Source organism: Mustela erminea, chromosome 9, assembly GCF_009829155.1.
Source record: "Mustela erminea isolate mMusErm1 chromosome 9, mMusErm1.Pri, whole genome shotgun sequence".
In the NCBI taxonomy this organism is placed as follows: Eukaryota; Metazoa; Chordata; class Mammalia; order Carnivora; family Mustelidae; genus Mustela; species Mustela erminea.
This window is the reverse complement of record NC_045622.1, coordinates 98,990,471-99,012,513: the sequence shown is the minus strand read 5'-3', so window position 1 is coordinate 99,012,513 and position 22,043 is coordinate 98,990,471. Positions and strand designations below refer to the sequence as shown.

The 22,043-nt window shown below is 36.8% G+C and overlaps 1 protein-coding gene across 1 annotated transcript; it reads left to right on the top strand.

Moving 5' to 3' along the window:
* Positions 1 to 20,627: 20,627 nt before the first annotated feature.
* On the top strand, positions 20,628 to 21,560 carry LOC116600003 (olfactory receptor 4C11-like). The gene has a single exon (XM_032359933.1). The coding sequence runs from the start codon at positions 20,628 to 20,630 to the stop codon at positions 21,558 to 21,560; it is 933 nt and encodes a 310-aa protein (XP_032215824.1).
* Positions 21,561 to 22,043: the final 483 nt, after the last annotated feature.

The following is a 22,043-nucleotide window of genomic DNA, read 5'->3' as shown; positions in this document are numbered from 1 at the left end:
AAGTTTTAGTGAGGTGGTAGAGATATTGGAGTTGTCATAAATTGCTGATAATAATGTGAAATGGTGCAACTGCTTTGGAAAACAATGTGTCAGCTCCTCAAAAGATTAAATATATAATAACAATGATCTAGCAATTCTAATTAATCTTAGGCATCTACCTAAGGGAACTTAAACATATAAAATTTGTACACAATTGTTCATTGCATCATTATTCATAGTTATTAAAATGGGGGAACAATCTACATGCCAATCAACTGATGCATGTATAAATATATATCATAAATGGTGGTGGTATTCTTCTACAATGTGAATAAAACTTATGCTAAAAATATTATCCTAAATGAAAGAAACAGGTTAAAAAAGAAAACATACCATATAATTCCTTTTATATGAAATGTCTAGAAAAGCTAATCTATAATGAAGCAAAGGCGATTAGGGGACCCTTTGGTGGCTCAGTCTGTTCTGCCACCAACTCTTGATTTCTGCTCAGGTCATGATCTCATTCATGGTCATGGGATCAAGCCCAGTTGTGCTTTGTATTCAGTGTGGAGTCAGCTGAAGAGATTCACCTTCTTCCTCTACCAGTCCCCCAGTGCTCCAAATGGGAGTTCTCTTTCTCTCTCTTTAAAACAAAAGAAAGAAGATTAGTACTTGTCTAGGACCCCTTGTGATGGTGATGTAGAGGAATGATAACTGACTATAATGGGTATGGAGTTTCTCTTTAGAATTGTAAAGGTGTTGTAAAATTAGATGGTATCCATTGTTTCACAGCCTTCTATACTAAAAACCATTAAACTCTATACTTTAAATACATGAATGGTATAGTACGTAGAATGTATCTCACTAACAAGGCAAAGCTGGAAAGAGTCAAATCCCCATGGGGTGAAGGTGAATCTCACCTGACCAGTCAAGCAACTAGAGCTAATAGCTGAATGTGAGGCAGTTCAAGCATGAAACCCAGGTAATAATGTGGCTCCATATTCCTCCCTTCTGCTGGTAGGCATAGATGCTTTAGCATCTATAGCATCTATATCTGCTTTTCATCATGATACTTTGAGACCATAGATGACAGAGTTATGGAAAGTATTCTCCATCTTTAGGGTACTCATGGGCCTTACTTACCAAGACTTTGGCTCATATTCATGGGGCCACTTCTGAAATCCTACCTACAGATATTCCCTGTTGCTGCTGAAGTAGTAGATATTGTGTGACATGATTAGAAATTAATATGCCCCACAGATTTCCCATCAAGCTTGCTTTCTGTTTTAAATGCTTCTGCTGCAAATTTTGATTCTGTTTTTTTCCTATAACTTCAGGAAGTGTTCAGTGACATGGGGAGATGGCAGTGCAAATGGCCTGCTCTGGGGTTGAACTTTAGCCAGTGGGAAAAGTAAGTCAATGGCTAATTTCCCCCTCTTATGGCTATTTGGAAAAGGAACATATAGTCTCTCTTAAAAGGTCCAGTGAGATCAAGAAATCAGCTGTGTAAGTGATGAAACTAGCCCAGGGTATGCTGCTTATAAGTTCCTCTAGGAACAAAAATGAGTAATAGTCTGACATTTTGGACATTGTAGGAAAAAAGAAGGAGATTTGATGAAAATAGGAAGGGTAAAGAAAAAAAAAAGCAAAAATGAGGAGAAAGGGAAAAGTAGGAATAGTAGAGGAATAACAAAGGATGTTAGTGGTCAAGATCAATATCAATGGCTAATAATCAAAACGTAGAAGCATGGAAGCTGGCATTACAATTTCTCCCAGGTATAAACTAGAAGTCAATTTCCCAAAAATTTCTCCAGAGATAAAAAAAGATTTAATTAAAAAGAAAAGCAGTGAACATCAATGGCACTATTGAATCAACACTTTTTCAATCAAATGGAACTTTCAAAAGAATAAAAGAAATAAAATTCAATAGAGAAAGAACCCCAAATAGACATTTAATATATCCACTATATTAAAAATTTATCATCTTTATATATATATATTTAACATGAATCCCATGAACAAGATATCAATCATAAAACAATTAGTTCTGTTTATAGGAATGTTTTGGATTCATGTTTGGTCCTAAATGCAAAAATTGATTGGATTGGGGCGCCTGGGTGGCTCAGTGGGTTAAGCCGCTGCCTTCGGCTCAGGTCATGATCTCAGGGTCCTGGGATCGAGTCCCACATCAGGCTCTCTGCTCAGCAGGGAGCCTGCTTCCTCCTCTCTCTCTCTGCCTACTTGTGATCTCTCTCTCTGTCGAATAAATAAATTAAAAAAAAAATTGATTGGATTGTAAATTTAGTAAATAAAGAAAAATTTAAGATTTTAACAGGTTGAAAAGACATGCTGGAATTAGCTCTTTTCCTCATTGGATGTCATCTTTTTAAAAATGAAAAGGCAATACACAGACTAGGGAAAAAAACTACATTTGTATAGACACACACACTTATGTATAAGCATTTTTTTTAACATCTTAATTTTAATTTATTTTTTCAGTGTTCCAAGATTCATTGTTTATTCACCACACCAATGACCTTGCAATTCCACTACAGATGTAGTGAAAAGAAAGGCCATATGTACCCCAACACTCACAGCAGTAATGGCCATAATCATTGAACTGTGGAATGAACCAATGTGCCCTTCCTCTGATAATATAAACATTTTATATTATATAAAACTTACATATTCAATTTTACATATAAATTATACATGGATATATACTTTATATTTAATATTTTGTTTAAACCATATATATAACAAAAAGATCTGTGTCTAGAACACATAACCACACTTATAGCTTAGTAATAAAAAACACAGAACTACTATTTTTATGTTGTACACAAGACTTGAAAAGAAATTTAAATAAAAGATGTACAAATGCAGGATTTTAGGGTAGTTCTGTTTTTAACTTTTTAAGGAAACTCCGTATGTCTTCTAGAGTGGCTGCATCATTTTGCTTTCTCACTGACAGTACAAGAGTATTGCCCTTTCTCCATACCCTTGCCAACATGCCTTATTTGTTGTATTGTTGATTTTAGCCATTCTGGCAAGTGTGATGTGATATATTATAGTAGCTTTGATTTGTATTTCCTTGATGTTCAGTAATGTTGAACATAGTTTCCTGTTTCTGTTAACCATCCCGATGTCTTCTTTTAGAAATGTTTATTCAAATCAGGGAGATCATATGATAGTTGTCTTTCTCTGCTTGACTTATTTCGCTATGAGGAAGTGGTGATGCAACATGGGGGCTTAAGTGGGTAGGAGAAGAATAAATGAAGCAAGATGGGATTGGGAGGGAGACAAACTATAAGTGACTCTTAATCTCACAAAACAAACTGAGGGTTGCTGGGGGGAGGGGGTTTGGGAGAAAGGGGTGGGATTATGGACATTGGGGAGGGTATGTGCTTTGGTGAGTGCTGTGAAGTATGTAAACCTGGTGATTCACAGACCTGTACCCCTGGGGATAAAAATATATGTTTATAAAAAATAAAAAAATTTTAAAAAAAAGAATGCAGAAAATTGAAGAAAAAAAAAAAAGAAATGTTTATTCAAGTCGTCTAACCCTTTTGAATTGGATTACTTGTTTTTGATTGTTGAGTTTTTGAGGTTCCATATATACTTTCAATGCTACTGACCAACCCAGAAATTGCACTACTACCCGATATTTGTGGAAAGAATACAGAAAAACAAGAATACTAATTCAAAGGGACACATGCACTCTGATATTTATAAAAAGATTATGTACAAAGGCCAATTATGGACACAGCCTGAATATATATCAAATGACGAATGGATAAAAGAAATTGCAAGAATAGATAGGCAAGGAGCATTGGAGCACTGGGTGTGGTGAAAAAATGATGAATACAGTTTTTCTGAAAATAAATAAATTAATTTATAAAAAAAAATAAATGCCTGTAAATTTAGGTAAAAAAAAATAGATAGGCAAACCCAGAAAAAACTTTTTAAACATTTTTTAAAATTTTATTTTATTTTTCCAGTGTTCCAAGATTCACTGTTTATGCACACCAGTGATCCATGCAATACATGCCCTCCTTAATGCCCACAACCAGGCTTACCTGTCCCCCCAAACCCCTCCCTTCCAAAATCCTCAGTTTGTTTCTGAGTCCACAGTCTCTCATGGTTTGTCTCCCCTCTGATTTCCGACAATTCACTTTTTTTTTCCTTCTCCTAATGTCCTCTATGTTATTCTTTATGCTCTGCAAGTAATTAAACCATATGATAATTGACTTTCTCTGCTTGATTTATTTCACTCAGCATAATCTCATCCAGTCCTATCCATGCTGATGCTAAAGTTGGGTATTCATCCTTTCTGATGGAGGCATAACATTACATTGTATATATGGACCATATCTTCTTTATGAAACAGGCTCTTATATCTAGAGAAGAAAGTGGTGGTTACCAAAAGGTAGGCACATAGGTGCATGGAGGATGGGTTTTATCTTGTATATGATATAACTGAAATTTAAAAGAGAACTATTTCTATTTTGAGGTTTTCTTGTGTAGGGTGTAAGAGAATTGGTCGGTTTCATTCTTCTGAATGTAGCTGTCCAATTTTCCAAGCACCATCTATGGAAGATACTGTCTTTCTTCCATTGGATATTTTTCCCTGATTTGTCAAAGTTTAGTTGACCATAGATTTGAGGGTCAATTTCTGGAGTCTTGATTCTGTTCCATTGATCTATGTGTCTGTTTTTGTGCCAATGTCATGCTATTTTAGTGACCATAGCTTGGTAATATAGCTAGAAGTCAAGCAATGTGATGCTCTTGCTTTGTTGTTCTTTTTCAACATTCCCTTGGTGATCTGGGGTCTTTCTTGGCTTCATACAACTTTTAGGATTGCTTGTTGCAGCTCACTGTGAGACAGGAATCCATCAAAATCCTAGAAGAAAAAATAGTCAGTAAACTTTTTGAAATTGGCCACAAAAAAATTCTTTCAAGACACTTCTCCAACGGCAAGGGAAACAAAAGAAAAATGAGCTTTTGGGAAATCATAAAGATAAAAACCATCTGCAGAGCAAATGACACAGTCAACAAAACTAAGAGGCAACCCATGGAATGGGAGAAGACATTTGCAAATGACATAACAGATAAACAGCTGGTATCCAACATCAATAAACAACTTCTCAAACTCAACATCCTCAAACCAACTAATCCCATCAATAAATGGGCAGAAGACATGGACAGACAATTCTCCAAAGACTTCCAACAATATCTGGTGCATGATAAACAATGAATAAACCAAAAAAAGAAAAAAAAGAAGAAAGAAAGTGTAAAGGAAAGTGAATGAAGTTAATAAAAATGTATAGCAAAAAATATACTGGGTTGACGGATTTTTTTCATATTTTTATCTGATTCAGACTTTGAGACTTCAAGCTAGATCTCTTTCAAGAAACCACAATCTGTTTTAACTTCTGCTTAAGAAGCATGATGATAAAGTAATTGCAACTGATATTCTCAGTGAAGGAACAAATAGCTTACCTTGATACTCTTCCTGCTATCAGCAATATTCCATCATATGATTGGGAGCTGTTCATGTTATTTTTCTCTTTTAATTAGTTAATTTTTGATAATATTTCATTATGAATGGTATTTTTAAGTACATGGCTACATCTACATACACACACACACACACACACACATACACACAAACACAGAAAAAAAAAAACACAACACTAAAAAATAAAGATTTTCCACTTATTCTTTCCATCAATCACTCATTAAACAGCATAAATCTCTTGAACCCAAAGAAGGTATCGGACACATTGATGGTTCCTGGGCCTTCAACGATAACTAGTGAGAAACCTAGGTCTTGTCTTCACAGAGCTTCAAACCCACTGACAGATACCTAGAGGGGAGCAGAAAATGACAACACCATGTTATATATGCTAAGGTAGCAACTTCACAGTGTGCTATGAGCATGTTTGAGGGACACACAACAAAGGCTAGAGGGTTCAGGAAAGGTTCCAAGATGAAAAGACATACAAAAGAGAACCTGAAAGAAGGAATCAAATCAGCATATGGAATCAAGTCAGCAGTGTGAATGTGTTCACATCATTTGGTGTAGGAGTATTCGTGCAAGAGAGAATACGTAACGAATGCCAGGGGGTGAAAATCAGTATGCAGGAAACCTCATGAATTCAGTGTGGCTATAGTTGTTGATTCATCTATTTAATCAGCAATTATTTGCTATACTATCACTGTGTGCCAGGCAATGTCTTAAACAATGAGCTTATAAAAGATAAATAGTAGAATATGAGCTTGGAGGGACAGGAACAGAGAAGATGATGAAGAGTCTCCTAATCCTGTTAAAGATTACTGCTAAATACCCGGAGGCACACATTGGAAGACCTTTTGATCCAATGAGTGACGCAGTCTGACTTCAGTTTGAAATGATAACCGTATGGGTAATTAGTGTGGGAAATGGAATGAGGGGAACAAGAGTGACAGAACAATGTTACTGAAATGACTCAAGTGTGAAAAGATGGAACCCTGAAGTCTGGTGGTGCCAGTGAGGATACAGAATGTGGTAGATCCTGTTGTGTCCAGCCTCACTTCCTAGCTGCTCTGTTTCTTGGCTACTAAGAGGTCAGAGCTCAGTGTCCCACCTTCTGTACAGTTACCCCAGGACAAAATTATAGGCTATGCCCACAATCCCAGGACCCATAAGGGACCAATGAATGACAGGCTGGTCCCATTGCCTCAGCTGGAACCAGTCCTATATTACAATATATATCCCATAGTTCTCATGGTTGCAGAATAAAGCCAAGCCCCAACTGGGACCATAACCTTCTTCCTGTACTGTAGTCAGCTTCTTTCAACCCTTGTCCTTAGAAATCACTTTCATGAAAATACTCAACTGAGAATCTACCTAGGGAAACCAAACTATCAAAAAGATTTTAAGAAATATTTATGGGGAAAAAAAAAACAGAAGAACTTGACATGGGATGAAGATTTAAGAAAGAAATCATGGAGGAAAACCAGATTCTTCCTTTGAGGAGTGGGAAGATGAGGGAATAGAGACAATGAGTCTTCTTTGCCAGTTTTAGTGGCTTCTCCCTCTTAATCTGAAGGGAGATTAATTAACTCTGCATTGCCTAAGGAAACTTTAATGCTCTTCTCCCAGGCATTTCCCTTAAAAGAAAGGGCTGATTCTCCTAAGGACCTACCCCCACCACCCTCTTTACTCCTAGACCTATAACTAAGGCATGAGTCCAGTAGACCTCAAAAGCTGAGGTTATAAGTGTGGCTGACCCATGAGGAGCACACTACATTCCAAAGTAATGATGTGCTTTCTAATTTAGAAGGACAGAAATAGGATAATTATGGAAGAAACATAAAATTTAATCAAGACAAATATCTTGATATGAGTTCACTAAAAATAGATTCTTCATTTAATATTGTAGCTGGGGAACTGAGTAAAAGTTAACAGTTTTTCTGCATGGAGGCTGAAGCAGGAAACAAAATATAACCCACATTAAGCAAATTAGAATTTGACCTGACTTGATTATAGGGAAGGGATAGATTTAAAGCCATAGGGAGATTGGAATATTAGAATGGATTTGTTATTTGAGATCTGCTTAACCTCCCTGGGAGGGTCCAGAAGACACACCTTTTATCATGACTGTTCGAAATAAAGTTGTCATGCTAGTCCCAGCACCCTTGAAAACCTCTGTGATCACTGTATTTTTGTAGACAATACCATTAGGGTCACTGAACTTGGAAATCCCAATGCAAAGGGAGATAGTTTACCCCATGTAATAGGTGTCAAGTGGTAGCACTCAAGCTCCTTAAAGGCAAGGTAGTCATGCTTCCCAAAGAGGACAGAAGGCTCAATACAACAATCAGAATAATCAATACACTTCCAATGAAGTAGGCACATGCTGTGAGGAGCACTGGATTTTAGACTTAACTAATAAATCAATAAAACTACATCACAAACTAATTATGTACTATACAGTGGCTAACTGAACATAAAAAAAAAAGAGTATATTTATGATGAACACTGAGTAATGTAAAGAATTACTGAATCACTACATTGATTATCAGAAGAGAGTAGAACACCACATGAAAATTGTACTGGAATTAAAATTTTTAAAATAAAATATACTAAAAAAAAAAAAAAAAAGAAAGAAAAGAAAAAGAAAGAAAGAATGTTGGCTAGTTTTTCCAGTCATCCTACAAGTCAGATAGAGAGGAACCCTATTCAAGTCTTTCTTGATCTGGGTTACCAAACCAAACCAAACAAACAAGCAAAAAAAAGTCTAGGTAAAGAAAACATAATTTTAATTTTTAATTTTTTTTGTGTTATATTAGTCACCATACAATACACTTGTTTTTAATGTAGTGTTCCAACATTCATTGTTTACATATAACACCTAGTGCTCCAGATATACATGCCCTCCTTAATAACCACTACCAGGCTGACCCAACCCCTACCCACTTCCCTCTAAAATCCTCATTTGGTTTCTCAGAATCCACAGTCTCTCATGGTTCAATGCCCCCCAAACCCAACTTTTCCTTTACTTCACCTAATATCCTCCATGTTATTCCTTATGTTCCACAAGTAAGAGAAACCATATGGTAATTGATTTTCTCTGACTGGCTTATTTCACTCAACATAATCTCCTCTAGTCCCAACAGAATAGACTTCTACCCACTAAAGCTACAGTGGGCATGACCACTGCCAAGTGCCAACTCAGCAGATGCAACCTGAAGTCCCCGATATGGCAGCATTCCTTGACATGATCAGCTTGGGTACAGGTTGATTACATTGGAATGTTTCCATCATGAAAGGGCAGCATTTTGTCCTGACTGCCATAGACAATTTCTTCCGATAGGGATTTGCAGTCCCTGCATGCAATGCTGCTGACAAAACTACATCCATGGACTTAGAGAATTTTTTTACCCCAAATCATAGCATTTCACACAACAATCATTCTGATCAATAATCTCTTTCCACAGTAAATGAACTGCCACAATGGGTCCATACTTACGGAATTCATTGGTCTTACTATATTTCTCGCCATGCTAAAGCAATTCCTCTCATAAAATGGTGGAATGACCTTCTGCATAATTAGTTATAATACAAGGTAGGTAGCAATACGTACCAGGGCTGGAGTAAGTGTCTTCAGTTGTCTGCAAGGTCAAATATGCTCTGAATAAGCATTCATGCCATATTGCTGTTCATACCATAGTGAAGTCCTGTAATCAAAGGATAGAAATGGGAGAGGCAACATGCATTACTACCCTTAGTTACCCACTAGCAAAATTTGTGCTTCCTGTTGCCATTTACTTATGCTTTTTTTCCTTCGAAGTCTGCATTCCAAAGGGACAAATGCTTCTAGCAGTAGACACAGAAACATTCTATTGAACAGAGGGTTAAGACTGCTGTCTGACCACTTTGGGCAGCTCATGCATTTAAATCAATAGGCAAAGAGGGAGGTTGCTGTGCTAGCTGGGGTGATTGATTTTGGCAACCAAGGAGAAATTGGACTACTCCTCCACAATGGAGGTAAGAAAAAGTATATCTAGAAAATAGGAGATCTGACAGGACCACACTTACTATCACCATACTATGTGATTAAGGTCAATGGAATGTTACAATAACCCAATCTAGGCAGAACTATTAATGACCCAGACCCTTCAGTAATGAAGTTTTGTGTCACCCCATCAGTAAAGAAGCACGGCCAATTTTGGTGCTTGTTGAAGGCACATTGAATACAGAATGGGTAACAAAAGAAAGTATTTGTGAATTAGTCATGTAACTGTTACAAAAATGAAGACTGTAATTATTGTATTTACTCCTTATATCAAGAATGTGTTTGTGTACGTGAATATATATATATAATATATATATAATATATATATATATATCTCAAAAGCTTTATTTTCTTTCCTTTTTAATTATCTTATCATGAAACTGAAGATATATTGAATTTCTGTCATAGCATTTTAATATCCTTATTTTCCATTGTAGTATTTGTCTTACTGAATATCAAGGGGAAAAGTAAAAATTACCCAAAAAATTCCCTTCCCTTCCTCTGGAACTTTTAGGAAATTTTCAGTTGTATGCAGGATTGTTTTATGATGTTAGGTGGAATTATGACCTTGTGTTTTCTTTGTTTAGAGATTAAGTATGGCTTAAGGAGATGTGTCTTGGTGCTAGTGGATAAATAATGAACTTGTACTGGTTAGTTTTGTGTGTTAACATGCCTAGCTCACAGGGTGCTCAAATATTATTTCAACTATTGTTTTGGGTTGTGACGATAAGCTTTTTCTGGATGATATTAATTTTGAATTGGTAGACTGAATAAAGTAGATTGCTTTCACTAATGTATAGTCCTCATCTAACTAAATGAAGGCCTGACAATTACAGAAGGCTAACCTCCCCTGAGTAAGAGGGAAATCTCCTACCTGAGATCCTTCCAACTAACCATTAGCTCTCTCTGACTGATGACTTGCCCTGTGACACATTAACTCTTCCTGATCTAAGGAGTCTCCTGCCTATGGACCTGTACTGGGACATTGGCTTTTACTGGTTTATAGCAGTTTCTGGTCTTTAGACTCAAAATGTGAGTCTAAATCTCATCTGCACTTGCCAGCTTCCATATACATGAAAGTCAATTCTTTTAAATAAGCCTGTGTGTGTGTGTGTGTGTGTTCCAAATGATTAGAAATTTTCAAGGATCAGGAGACTCAATATTATTTAGAAGTAAATGGTATCTTAAATGTTGCACATTTAATACAACCCCTGTCAAAATTCCTGCAAATTCCTGACAAATTTGCTGATTGAAAAATCAGCTGAAATATTCATATGAAGTCTCAAGGGATTTTTAGTCAAAAAAATTCTTGAAAAGAAGTTGGGGCAATTGGATGGCTCAGTCCATTTATTGTCTGTCTTCTGCTCATGTCATGATTCCAGGATATGGGGATCAAGCCTAGTGTTGGGCTCCCTGCCGGGAGGTGAGGGACACTTCTCTCTCTCCCTCTGTCTGCCAATCCCCTGCTTGTGTCTTCTTTCTCTCTGTCAAATAAATAAATAAGTATCTTTAAAAAAAAGGAAAAAGAAAAATTGTATGTCTCACATCTCCTTATTTTAAAACTTATTACAATCAAAATAGTGTGGTAATCAAAATAGTGTGGTAATGGCATTAAGACAGACATAGAGACAAATGGAATAGATTGCAGAGCCTGGAAATGCACCATTAAATATATGGTCACCTGACTTTCTACAAGGATGTCAAGATCATCCAATAGGAAAACAATAGTTTATTTCAAAAAATAGTCTGGGGAAGCTAAAGTTTTATGTGCAAAAGAATGACAGTAGACCACTGCCTTACACTATATACAAAATAAACTCAAAGACATCAAAGACCTGAGTACAAGAGTTAAAACTATAAAAGGTTTATTTTTTTTAAAGATTTTACTAATTTGTTTGACACAGAGCAAAAAGAGAAATAGAGAGCAAGGATAGCTGGGGTGGGGAAACACCTGGTGGCTCACTCCTTAAGCATCTGCCTTCAGCTCAGGTTATGATCCCAGAGTTATGGAATCCAGCCCTTCGTTGAACAGTTGGCTCTGTGGGAAGCCTGCGTTTCCCTCTCCCACTGCTTGTGTTCCCTCTTTGGCTCTCTCTCTCTCTGTCAAATAAATAAAATTTAAAAATAAATATATAAAAGCACAAGCAACTGGAATGGCATGCAGTGGGGGAAGCAGGTTCCTGGCTCAGCAAAGAGCCTGATACAGGGCTCAGTCCTAGGACCCTGGGATCATGACCTGAGCCAAAGGCAGCCACTTAACCAACTGAGTCACCTAGGCCTCCCAAAACTATAAAATGTTTAGAAGAAAATATAAATGAAAAACAAAAGCTTTAAGACTTTACCTTAGGAAACAATTTCTTGAATATAACCCCAAAACACAGGATACAGAAGAAATAAATAAATAAATTGAACTAACTCAAAGTTAAAAACTTCTGAAGAAGGCCACAGTCAACAGAGTGAAAAGGTAAATGATTTAACTCCTAAAATTCAATATCAACAAAACACATGAAAAAAAAATTCTCAAAAAAAATATACAAATGGACAATGAGCACATGAAAAAATATCCAAGTTCACTAAACACACATATGCATACTGTTCATAAGATTATAGGTGCAGCCACTATGAAAGACAGCAAGACATTCTTCAGAAAGCTAACAATACAATGACTAAGTGATCTCAAATTTCCACTTCCAGGTATATAGCAAAACCACTGGAAGTGGGGATTAAAATAGATATGAGTACCCTCATGTCCATATCAGCATTAGTCTTGACAGCCAAAATAGGTAAGGAACTCAAGTGTCCATCAACATATGAACAAACATAATGTGGTACACATACAATGGAATATTATTCAGCATAGAAAAAGAAGGAATTTTTGAGCCATGCTTCAAGACCAATACACTTTGATGACATATCAAATGAAATACACCATTTATGTTTCATAAACTTGATTAAAAAAAAAAAGCTTTATTTATTTGACAGATAGAGATCACAAGTCAGGAGAGAGGCAGGCAGAGAGAGAGAGAGAGAGAGAGGAGGAATTAGGCTCCCTGCTGAGCAGAGAACCTGATGCAGGGTTCAATCCCGGGACCCTGGGATCATGACCCAAGCCAAAGGCAGAAGCTTTAACCCACTGAGCCACTCAGACACCCCAATAAACTTTATATTTTGTAACAGATTTCTATTTACAGGAAAATCCTATATGCTCTATGTTCAGTTTCCTCTGTTGCCATCTGACATAGAATAGTACATTAGCTCACAAGTGAATAACTTTATGGGAACACATTATTTTTAACTAACAACCATGTTTTATTCAAAATACTTTCACTTAATGGCATTTTTCTTCTCCAGAATTTCATTCAGCATACCACATTAAATTCAGTTGATGTGTTTTCTTCAGCACCTCCAGACAGTGAGTTTCTCTAGATAATCTCTTATTTATTTCAAGTACACCTAATGTACAGCATTTTATTACTTTCAGGTGTGAAAAATAAGAATTCTACATTTCTATAGCCAACTCAGTGCCCATCACAATAATTCTGCTCGACTTTTCTTATTTTTGATAAACTTGACTGTTTGGAGCAGAACTAGTGATACATTTCATATAAAAACCTTCATTTGGGGTTTGTTTGATATTTTACTCAAGATTGAACTGGGCTAATGGGTTATTGGGAGAAAGATCAGAGAAGCAAAGTGCCATTTGCATCAGATCATGCCAGTGGGTACCCATTTTCAATGTGACTCATCATTGTTGGTGTTAACCTTGATCACCTGGTTGAGGTAGTGTTTGCTACATTTCTCCTCTGTAAATTTACTCCCCCCTTTGCCCCCTCCCCATCCAATTTCACAGTGAGCCTTTGGAAGGAATTAACTTGTGTACAACCTACAAATAAAAGATTGAGAGTTATCCTATAACCCTTTGAGAGAAGATTACTTCTAATCTCAGTAGGGATTCTTTTATATGGGAGATTAGTCTATTATTACCTAATTACTAGATGTTTATTTAAGTGTTTAGCATCATAATAAACGTGTGCATTTTTAAATTAGGAATTACATTTCAAATCAGTGTCATTTATTTTGTTCCTCAACTGTTTCTAACTTTTGCCACTGGGAGTGTCTTCCCATTGGCTTTTGTGTCCCTTTGGCATATTCTAATCACAATGAATGTACGTGTGTGTGTGTATGTATGTGTGTGTATTTGTGTGTGTTTGTGTGTGTTAGCAATTCCTTACCTTGTAGAATTAAAAAAAAAAAAAAATGTCTGATTGGGGCACCTGGGTAGCTCAGTCCATTAAGCTTCTTCCTTCAGCTCAGGTCATGATCTCAAGGGTGCTGGGATACAGCCCCGCATGGAGATTCTTTCTCAGTGAGGAGCCTAGTTCTCCATCTCCCTCTGCCTGACACTCTCCCAGCTTCTGGACTTTCTCTCTCTCTCAGGCTCTGTCTCTCTGTCAAATAAATAAATATTAAAAAAAAAAAAGATGTTCCAGTTCATCTTGTATATTCGCTGCCTCAGACATAGAATCAGTCATTTATTTAAGAAGTCCAAATTCATTTCTTGGATAATGGTATCAGTAACCATGGCCTGGCACTAGATCACTAGATAATCACTGTTTTTGTTGATGCTGTTGTCGTTGTTTTTGTTTTATTTTTGTTTGTTTGTTTTGTTTTTGTTTTTGTTTGTTTAATCCAAAGGACTTTGTTTTTTACATTTTTATTTTTTAATTTATTTTCAATTTCCAGAATTCATTGTTTATGCATCACACCCAGTGCTCCATGCAATGTGTGCCCTCCACGATACCCACCACTAGGCTCAGCCAACCTCCCACTCCCCTCCCCTCCAAAACCCTCAGTTTGTTTCTGAGTCCACAGTCTGTCATGGTTCATCTCCCCCTCCAATTTCCCTCAACTCACTATTCCTCTCCATCTCCCCAAGTCATGATAATCACGTTTTTTTTTTTTTTACTATTTTTATCCCTTAAATTATAGCTAAAAAGACTCCATTTTGGCCCAAAGAAACACCTTTTCCCCATAATCTAAAAATAAATATTGAAGTTAAGCAGAGAGAGTCAATTATCATATGGTTTCACTTATTTGTGGAGCATAAGAAATAACACGGAGGACATAGGGAGATGGAGATGAGAAGGGAGTTGGGGGATTTGGAGGGGGAGATGAACCATGAGTGACTGTGGACTCTGAAAAACAATCTGAGGGTTTTGGTGGGGCAGGGGGTGGGAGGTTGGGTGAGCCTGGTGGTGGGTATTATGGAGGGCATGTATTGCATGGAGCACTGGGTGTGGTGCATAAACAATGAATTCTGGGACACTGAAAAGAAATTTTAAAAATAAATAAAAATCTAAAAAAATAAATAAAAACCAAATAAATAAATAAATAAATAAATTTTGAAGATTTTTATTTTATTTTTTTTTATTTTTTATAAACATATATTTTTATCCCAAGGGGTACAGGTCTGTGAATCACCAGGTTTACACACTTCACAGCACTCACCAAAGCACATACCCTCCCCAATGTCCATAATACCACCCCCTTCTCCCAAACCCCCTCCCCCCAGCAACCCTCAGTTGGTTTTGTGAGATTAAGAGTCACTTATGGTTTGTCTCCCTCCCAATCCCATCTTGTTTCATTGATTCTTCTTCTACCCACTTAAGCCCCCATGTTGCATCACCACTTCCTCATATCAGGGAGATCATATGATAGTTGTCTTTCTCTGCTTGACTTATTTCGCTAAGCATGATACGCTCTAGTTCCATCCATGTTGTTGCAAATGGCAAGATTTCATTTCTTTTGATGGCTGCATAGTATTCCATTGTGTATATATACCACATCTTCTTGATCCATTCATCTGTTGATGGACATCTAGGTTCTTTCCATAGTTTGGCTATTGTGGACATTGCTGCTATAAACATTCGGGTGCACGTGCCCCTTTGGATCACTACGTTTGTATCTTTAGGGTAAATACCCAATAGTGCAATTGCTGGGTCATAGGGCAGTTCTATTTCAACATTTTGAGGAACCTCCATGCTGTTTTCCAGAGTGGCTGCACCAGCTTGCATTCCCACCAACAGTGTAGGAGGGTTCCCCTTTCTCCGCATCCTCGCCAGCATCTGTCATTTCCTGACTTGTTGATTTTAGCCATTCTGACTGGTGTGAGGTGATATCTCATTGTGGTTTTGATTTGTATTTCCCTGATGCCGAGTGATATGGAGCACTTTTTCATGTGTCTGTTGGCCATCTGGATGTCTTCTTTGCAGAAATGTCTGTTCATGTCCTCTGCCCATTTCTTGATTGGATTATTTGTTCTTTGGGTGTTGAGTTTGCTAAGTTCTTTATAGATTCTGGACACTAGTCCTTTATCTGATATGTCATTTGCAAATATCTTCTCCCATTCTGTCAGTTGTCTTTTGATTTTGTTAACTGTTTCCTTTGCTGTGCAAAAGCTTTTGATCTTGATGAAAGACCCAATAGTTCATTTTTGCCCTTGCTTCCCTTGCCTTTTGAGTTGTTCCTAGGAAGATGTTGCTGTGGCAGAGGTCGAAGAGGTTGCTGCCTGTGTTCTCCTCAAGGATTTTTTTTTTTTTTTTTTTTTTTTTTTTTTAAAGATTTTATTTATTTACTTGACAGAGAGATCACAAGTAGGCAGAGAGGCAGGCAGAGAGAGAGGGGAGGAAGCAGGCTCCCTGCTGAGCAAAGAGCCCGATGTGGGGCTCGATCCCAGGACCCTGAGATCATGACCCGAGCCGAAGGCAGCAGTTTAACCCACTGAGCCACCCAGGCGCCCAATCCTCCTCAAGGATTTTGATGGATTCCTTTCGCACATTGAGGTCCTTCATCCATTTTGAGTCTATTTTTGTGTGTGGTGTAAGGAAGTGGTCCAATTTCATTTTTCTGCATGTGGCTGTCCAATTTTCCCAGCACCATTTATTGAAGAGGCTGTCTTTTTTCCATTGGACATTCTTTCCTGCTTTGTCGAAGATTAGTTGACTGTAGAGTTGAGGGTCTATTTCTGGGCTCTCTATTCTGTTCCATTGATCTATGTGTCTGTTTTTGTGCCAGTACCATGCTGTCTTGATGATGACAGCTTTGTAATAGAGCTTGAAGTCCGGAATTGTGATGCCACCAACGTTGGCTTTCTTTTTCAATATCCCTTTGGCTATTCGAGGTCTTTTCTGGTTCCATATAAATTTTAGAATTATTTGTTCCATTTCTTTGAAAAAGATGGATGGTACTTTGATAGGAATTGCATTAAATGTGTAGATTGCTTTAGGTAGCATAGACATTTTCACAATATTTATTCTTCCAATCCAGGAGCATGGAACATTTTTCCATTTCTTTGTGTCTTCCTCAATTTCTTTCATGAGTACTTTATAGTTTTCTGAGTATAGATTCTGTGTCTCTTTGGTTAGGTTTATTCCTAGGTATCTTATGGTTTTGGATGCAATTGTAAATGGGATTGACTCCTTAATTTCTCTTTCTTCTGTCTTGCTGTTGGTGTAGAGAAATGCAACTGACTTCTGTGCATTGATTTTATATCCTGACACTTTACTGAATTGCTGTATAAGTTCTAGCAGTTTTGGAGTGGAGTCTTTTGGGTTTTCCACATATAGCATCATATCATCTGCGAAGAGTGATAATTTGACTTCTTCAATTTTGAAGATTAAGTTCTTTATTCCATCTAGCTCATGCTTCCTAATTAAAAGGGAAGGGGCACTTCAGGGAATGACCTTCCCTAGACTCCATATTTTGCATCATTCATGTTTAAATACTGCTACAGGAAAGGCAAAGGAGAGACATTTCCCAGTCAACATTCCGTGTGAAAGTTGATTTCAGAAAATGTGGGATGAATTCAGGACCATCTTTGTTTTCTGGCAGGGAGCAAGAACCTGAACATCGGTGACATCAAAAGAGATCAGACAGAGTTTTAGAAACACTTTTTTTTTTTAATTGACATTTGAGCAAAACGTGGCAAAATAACTTTGATAAAAGAAGAGACAACTGAACTGCCCACTCTTTGCATAAGCTCTTATCAAAACTGGTAAGATTTGTGTTGGGCATTAACATAACCTTATTTCATACTCAGAGAAAGTTATCTGATAAATGCCACACTGGTGGCATTTGTGGAAGGATAGAAAGTTTAGGGAATTTTCTGGAAGTACATCACAATCCAAACTGAATAGATGGAATACAAGACATGCACATGGGCTCCTCATGGAGAGATAAGCAAATAGAAATTATATCTATTCCAGTGTTCCAGAAAATGCTCCATAGAGAAGATGATTATACTTTGGGTAGAGCAGCGAACAGATAAAAATTCCCTGCCTTATGTTGCTTTGTTCAAATGTATGTTTTTCTTTTACTTATTATTATGTGAATGATACAAATGGCTTAGTCTATAACCCTCCCATAGATAGATGATAGGTGATAGAGATCTATGATAGATGATAGATAGATGATACATAGATACTTTTTTTAAAATAATATTTAACTGTTAGAAATCATGGACAATATCCCATTCCTGTCTGTTGAAGAGCTGGATAAAGAGCATATCTGGTGAAATCCTAAGAGTTCAGGGCAAACTGTAGTGAATTTCAGTGTGGTTGGGATATGATGTGGTTAAGAGCCTTGAGTCCAGAACTGCCTCCAGAGCTGACTCACCCTCTTACACAGACATTTAGATCTTACTCTGGCCCTGGGAATTTTGCTGTTTCTGCAGTCTGTCAGAAGACAATAATTATCATCCAGTAATATGCCAATGTGATTAACAAACCATCTACTAAGAGAAGGTTTTTAAAAGCTTTATTTTCAGTGCAGCATCATTATGACATATTTTCAATTACTAAAGGGAACATTTTAAAAGGTAAGTCATCCTCCTAACTTTGATTCCAAGAATACAATTTCCCCACCCTAAAGTCATATTATGCAATCTCAGTACTCTCTTAAATATAACTGATATGAGACCATGAGTGTGTGATATATATTGTTCTGCTCTTAATGAAAACATTACCATCCTCATCATACAGTCCTGAATTCTATCATTTCACAACATATTTTATTTTATTATTATTTTTTTTAATTAATTTTTTATTTTTTATAAACATATATTTTTATCCCCAGGGGTACAGGTCTGTGAATCACATCATATTTTAGAAACCATTACACATGTATAACCACTGTTTTTTTTTTTTAATGATTGCATAAAACACTGTCCCCAACTCACTTAGGTTCCTTCTGATGGGTATTGAAGTGGTCTCTTACCTTTTGCCAACATGAAAAGGACTGTTGTGATTGTCTTTGTGCCTGTGAGTGAGACTACTTACAGCAAATGGAAGCACTAGACTTGTGTCTATTTTCCACTGAAATATCCTCAATGCTGAAAATCACTCCCTGAGAGACGGCATCCCCTTAAACTCCTACCAAGAATGTGTGGGATCAGTTGTTTCTGGCAGCATTTTCAGCAGTGTTTATTAAGAGACATTTATCCAAAAAAGGTCTCTTGGTTAATATGACAGGTGAAAGGATATATAATTGGAATTTAAATTGAATGTATTTTTCTAGTAATGAAATTGCTAATCTTTACAAATTATGTTTAATGAGAAGAGTTTCTTTTAAAATCAGTTCTTTTGCCCATTTTCATTTGCACTGGTTTATTTTTAAAGATTTTGTTTATTTATTTATTTAAAGGGAGAACCAAACCAAGGAAAGGGGCAGAAGGAAAGAGACAGATAGAATCTTAAACTGGCTCTGTACCCAGCATGAAGCCCAGAGTGGGACTTAATCTCACAATCCTGAGATCATGATCTGAGTGGAAATCAAGAGTCGGACACTTAACCAGCTGAGACACCCAAGTACTCTCTTCACTGTGTTTTTAAAAATTGACCTCTGAAATGCATTTATATTTTAGAAAATTATGCTTTTGTCTTGAATACATGTTGTAAAAGTACATAATGCCCTGGCACTTATGCATTTAATTGTACTACTATATGGAAAATGTATGTGAAGAGGACAGAGAAGGTTTTTTCCACTGTTTGACAGAGATAAATAAATATTAGTTACCTCTTTTTTCTAACTTCTCTTACTTAAGTCCTAGTATGGGATGCTCAAGAAAATAGATTTCAGGAATTCTATTGAAAACTTTCAGCTATGACGTGGAAATTCCTTAGCTTATTTTCTAAATCCCTGGTGCTTAAAATAACATGAAATGAGAAAGAATATTTTGACTTATGCCAATTGTTTTCTATCTTCCCTCTATTTTAGTCTCAGTCTCTCCTTGTGCCTTAAGAAAATATGTGGATATATTCATTGATACATTGAACTAGGTGAAGAATTCAACTTTGTACAAAATAGTATGATTTTTAAAGTACCAAGTTTTGTAACACAAAATGAATTTAAAACTATACAAAACTAGAAGTTATTGAGAGTTAAAGTAACTGGAAATAAACAATCAATGTAACAGATTTAAATACATTTCATTAGACTGGACCAGTTGACTGAATTCTCACTGCTAAAATAAGGTTCTCGCTTGTTCTCCCTCTCTCTCTCTCTCTCTCCCTCCCCTTTTAGGTTTCATTATGGAAAACACTACCAGATTCTGAAACATTCCTTGAATGTTCAGAATATTACTAGAAGACACTTCACAACTCATTTGCCAGGTTCAAATGGTGTGAGTGCACATTATGTAAATCATGCATGATTTTTCTTCATTTGTCTACAATCTACCCTAACTGGTCCTTGCTGTAAACAAAACAAAGATATTCAGCTCAGAAAGATAGCCTGTTACCAAATCCCCTAAATTAATATTTATTATGCCTGAGGAATCAAGTACTGTTTCATTATTGATACATTTCACTACTTCCATTAGCAATTAGGTGAATAGATTGTGAATGAATTTTATGACTTGCACTTTATTCAAAAGAAAACAACACAAAAAGTAAGGGATTACCCACTGGTAAGTGGCACATCCATTATCAAGCATATGGATTTGAGCCTCCAAATGCAGTATTCATTTCATATTGTTTTTTCCTTTGCAGATTATTTTTAACCAGTGCTTTCTCCACTTTGCCTGAAAAAATGTGGCAAAATATCAGCGTAACTGAATTCATACTGTTAGGATTGGCCCAAGAGCCTATGAAAAAGAAGATGGTATTTGTAATCTTCTTCATTTTCTATGTGGGAACCATGATAGGGAATTTGCTTATTATTGTGACCATCAAGTTCAGTCGGACACTTCAGAGCCCCATGTATTATTTCCTATTTTACTTGTCCCTTGCTGATTCCTGCTTCTCAACTACAACAGCCCCCAGACTAATTGTGGATTCACTCTCTGCACAAAGAACCATATCTTACAATGAGTGCATGACTCAAGTCTTTGCTCTACATTTATTTGGCTGTATGGAGATCTTTGTGCTCATCCTCATGGCTGTGGATCGCTATGTGGCTATCTGTAAGCCCTTACATTACTCAACCATCATGAGACGACAGGTCTGCACCACCCTGATCATTCTTGCATGGATAGGGTCTTTTATCCATTCTATAGCCCAGATTATTTTGGCATTGAGAATGCCTTTCTGTGGACCCAATTTGATTGATCATTACTGCTGTGATTTACAGCCCTTGCTGGAACTTGCTTGCATGGACAAATATATGATCAACCTATTGATGGTGTCTAACAGTGGGGCCATTTGCTCAAGCAGTTTTGTGATTCTGATGATCTCATACATTGTCATCTTGCATTCACTGCGGAACCACAGTGCAGAAGGAAGGAAAAAAGCTCTCTCGACTTGCACTTCTCACATCATAGTAGTAATATTATTCTTTGGTCCATGTATATTCATATATACACGCCCCCCAACCACTTTCCCCATGGACAAGATGGTGACTGTATTTTATACTATTGGGACCCCTTTTCTCAACCCAATCATCTACACCCTGAGGAATGCAGAAGTGAAAAATGCCATGAGAAAGTTCTGGTATATTAAAATTACCACAGAAAGCAAAAGATGAATTGAGGACTTTAGCGGATTCCTTAAACATGTACAGATATCAAATATGATAGTGTACATCCACTTGCCCAACACTATCTAATATAATAAATAATAAATATGATTTCCTTATTTTTTTCTCTACCTCTGTCCTCAAACTTGAGCTTTCCTCATAGTGCCAGCCTGGTCTCTTCCCCTGAGAGCTCAAGTTTGACACTATGGGTTATGAAATGCTCATATTTCATAATATGAAATATGAGTTGTAGAAGTCTCTTGCTATAGCTCCTATAGGAAGAGCTATATATATCCTCCTATAGGAGCTACAACAAGATACTTCTGCAACTCTAAAAGGAAAAGCAGTGAAATAACCTATGGGGTCAAAACTACCTCAGAAATTACAATACATCATAGATGCAATGTATTTTCTGAGATTGTAGTACAGAAGGGTAGAACCTAATTTAAAGGGAAAAAAGTGTATATTATTTCATCTGAAATTGGGTTTATC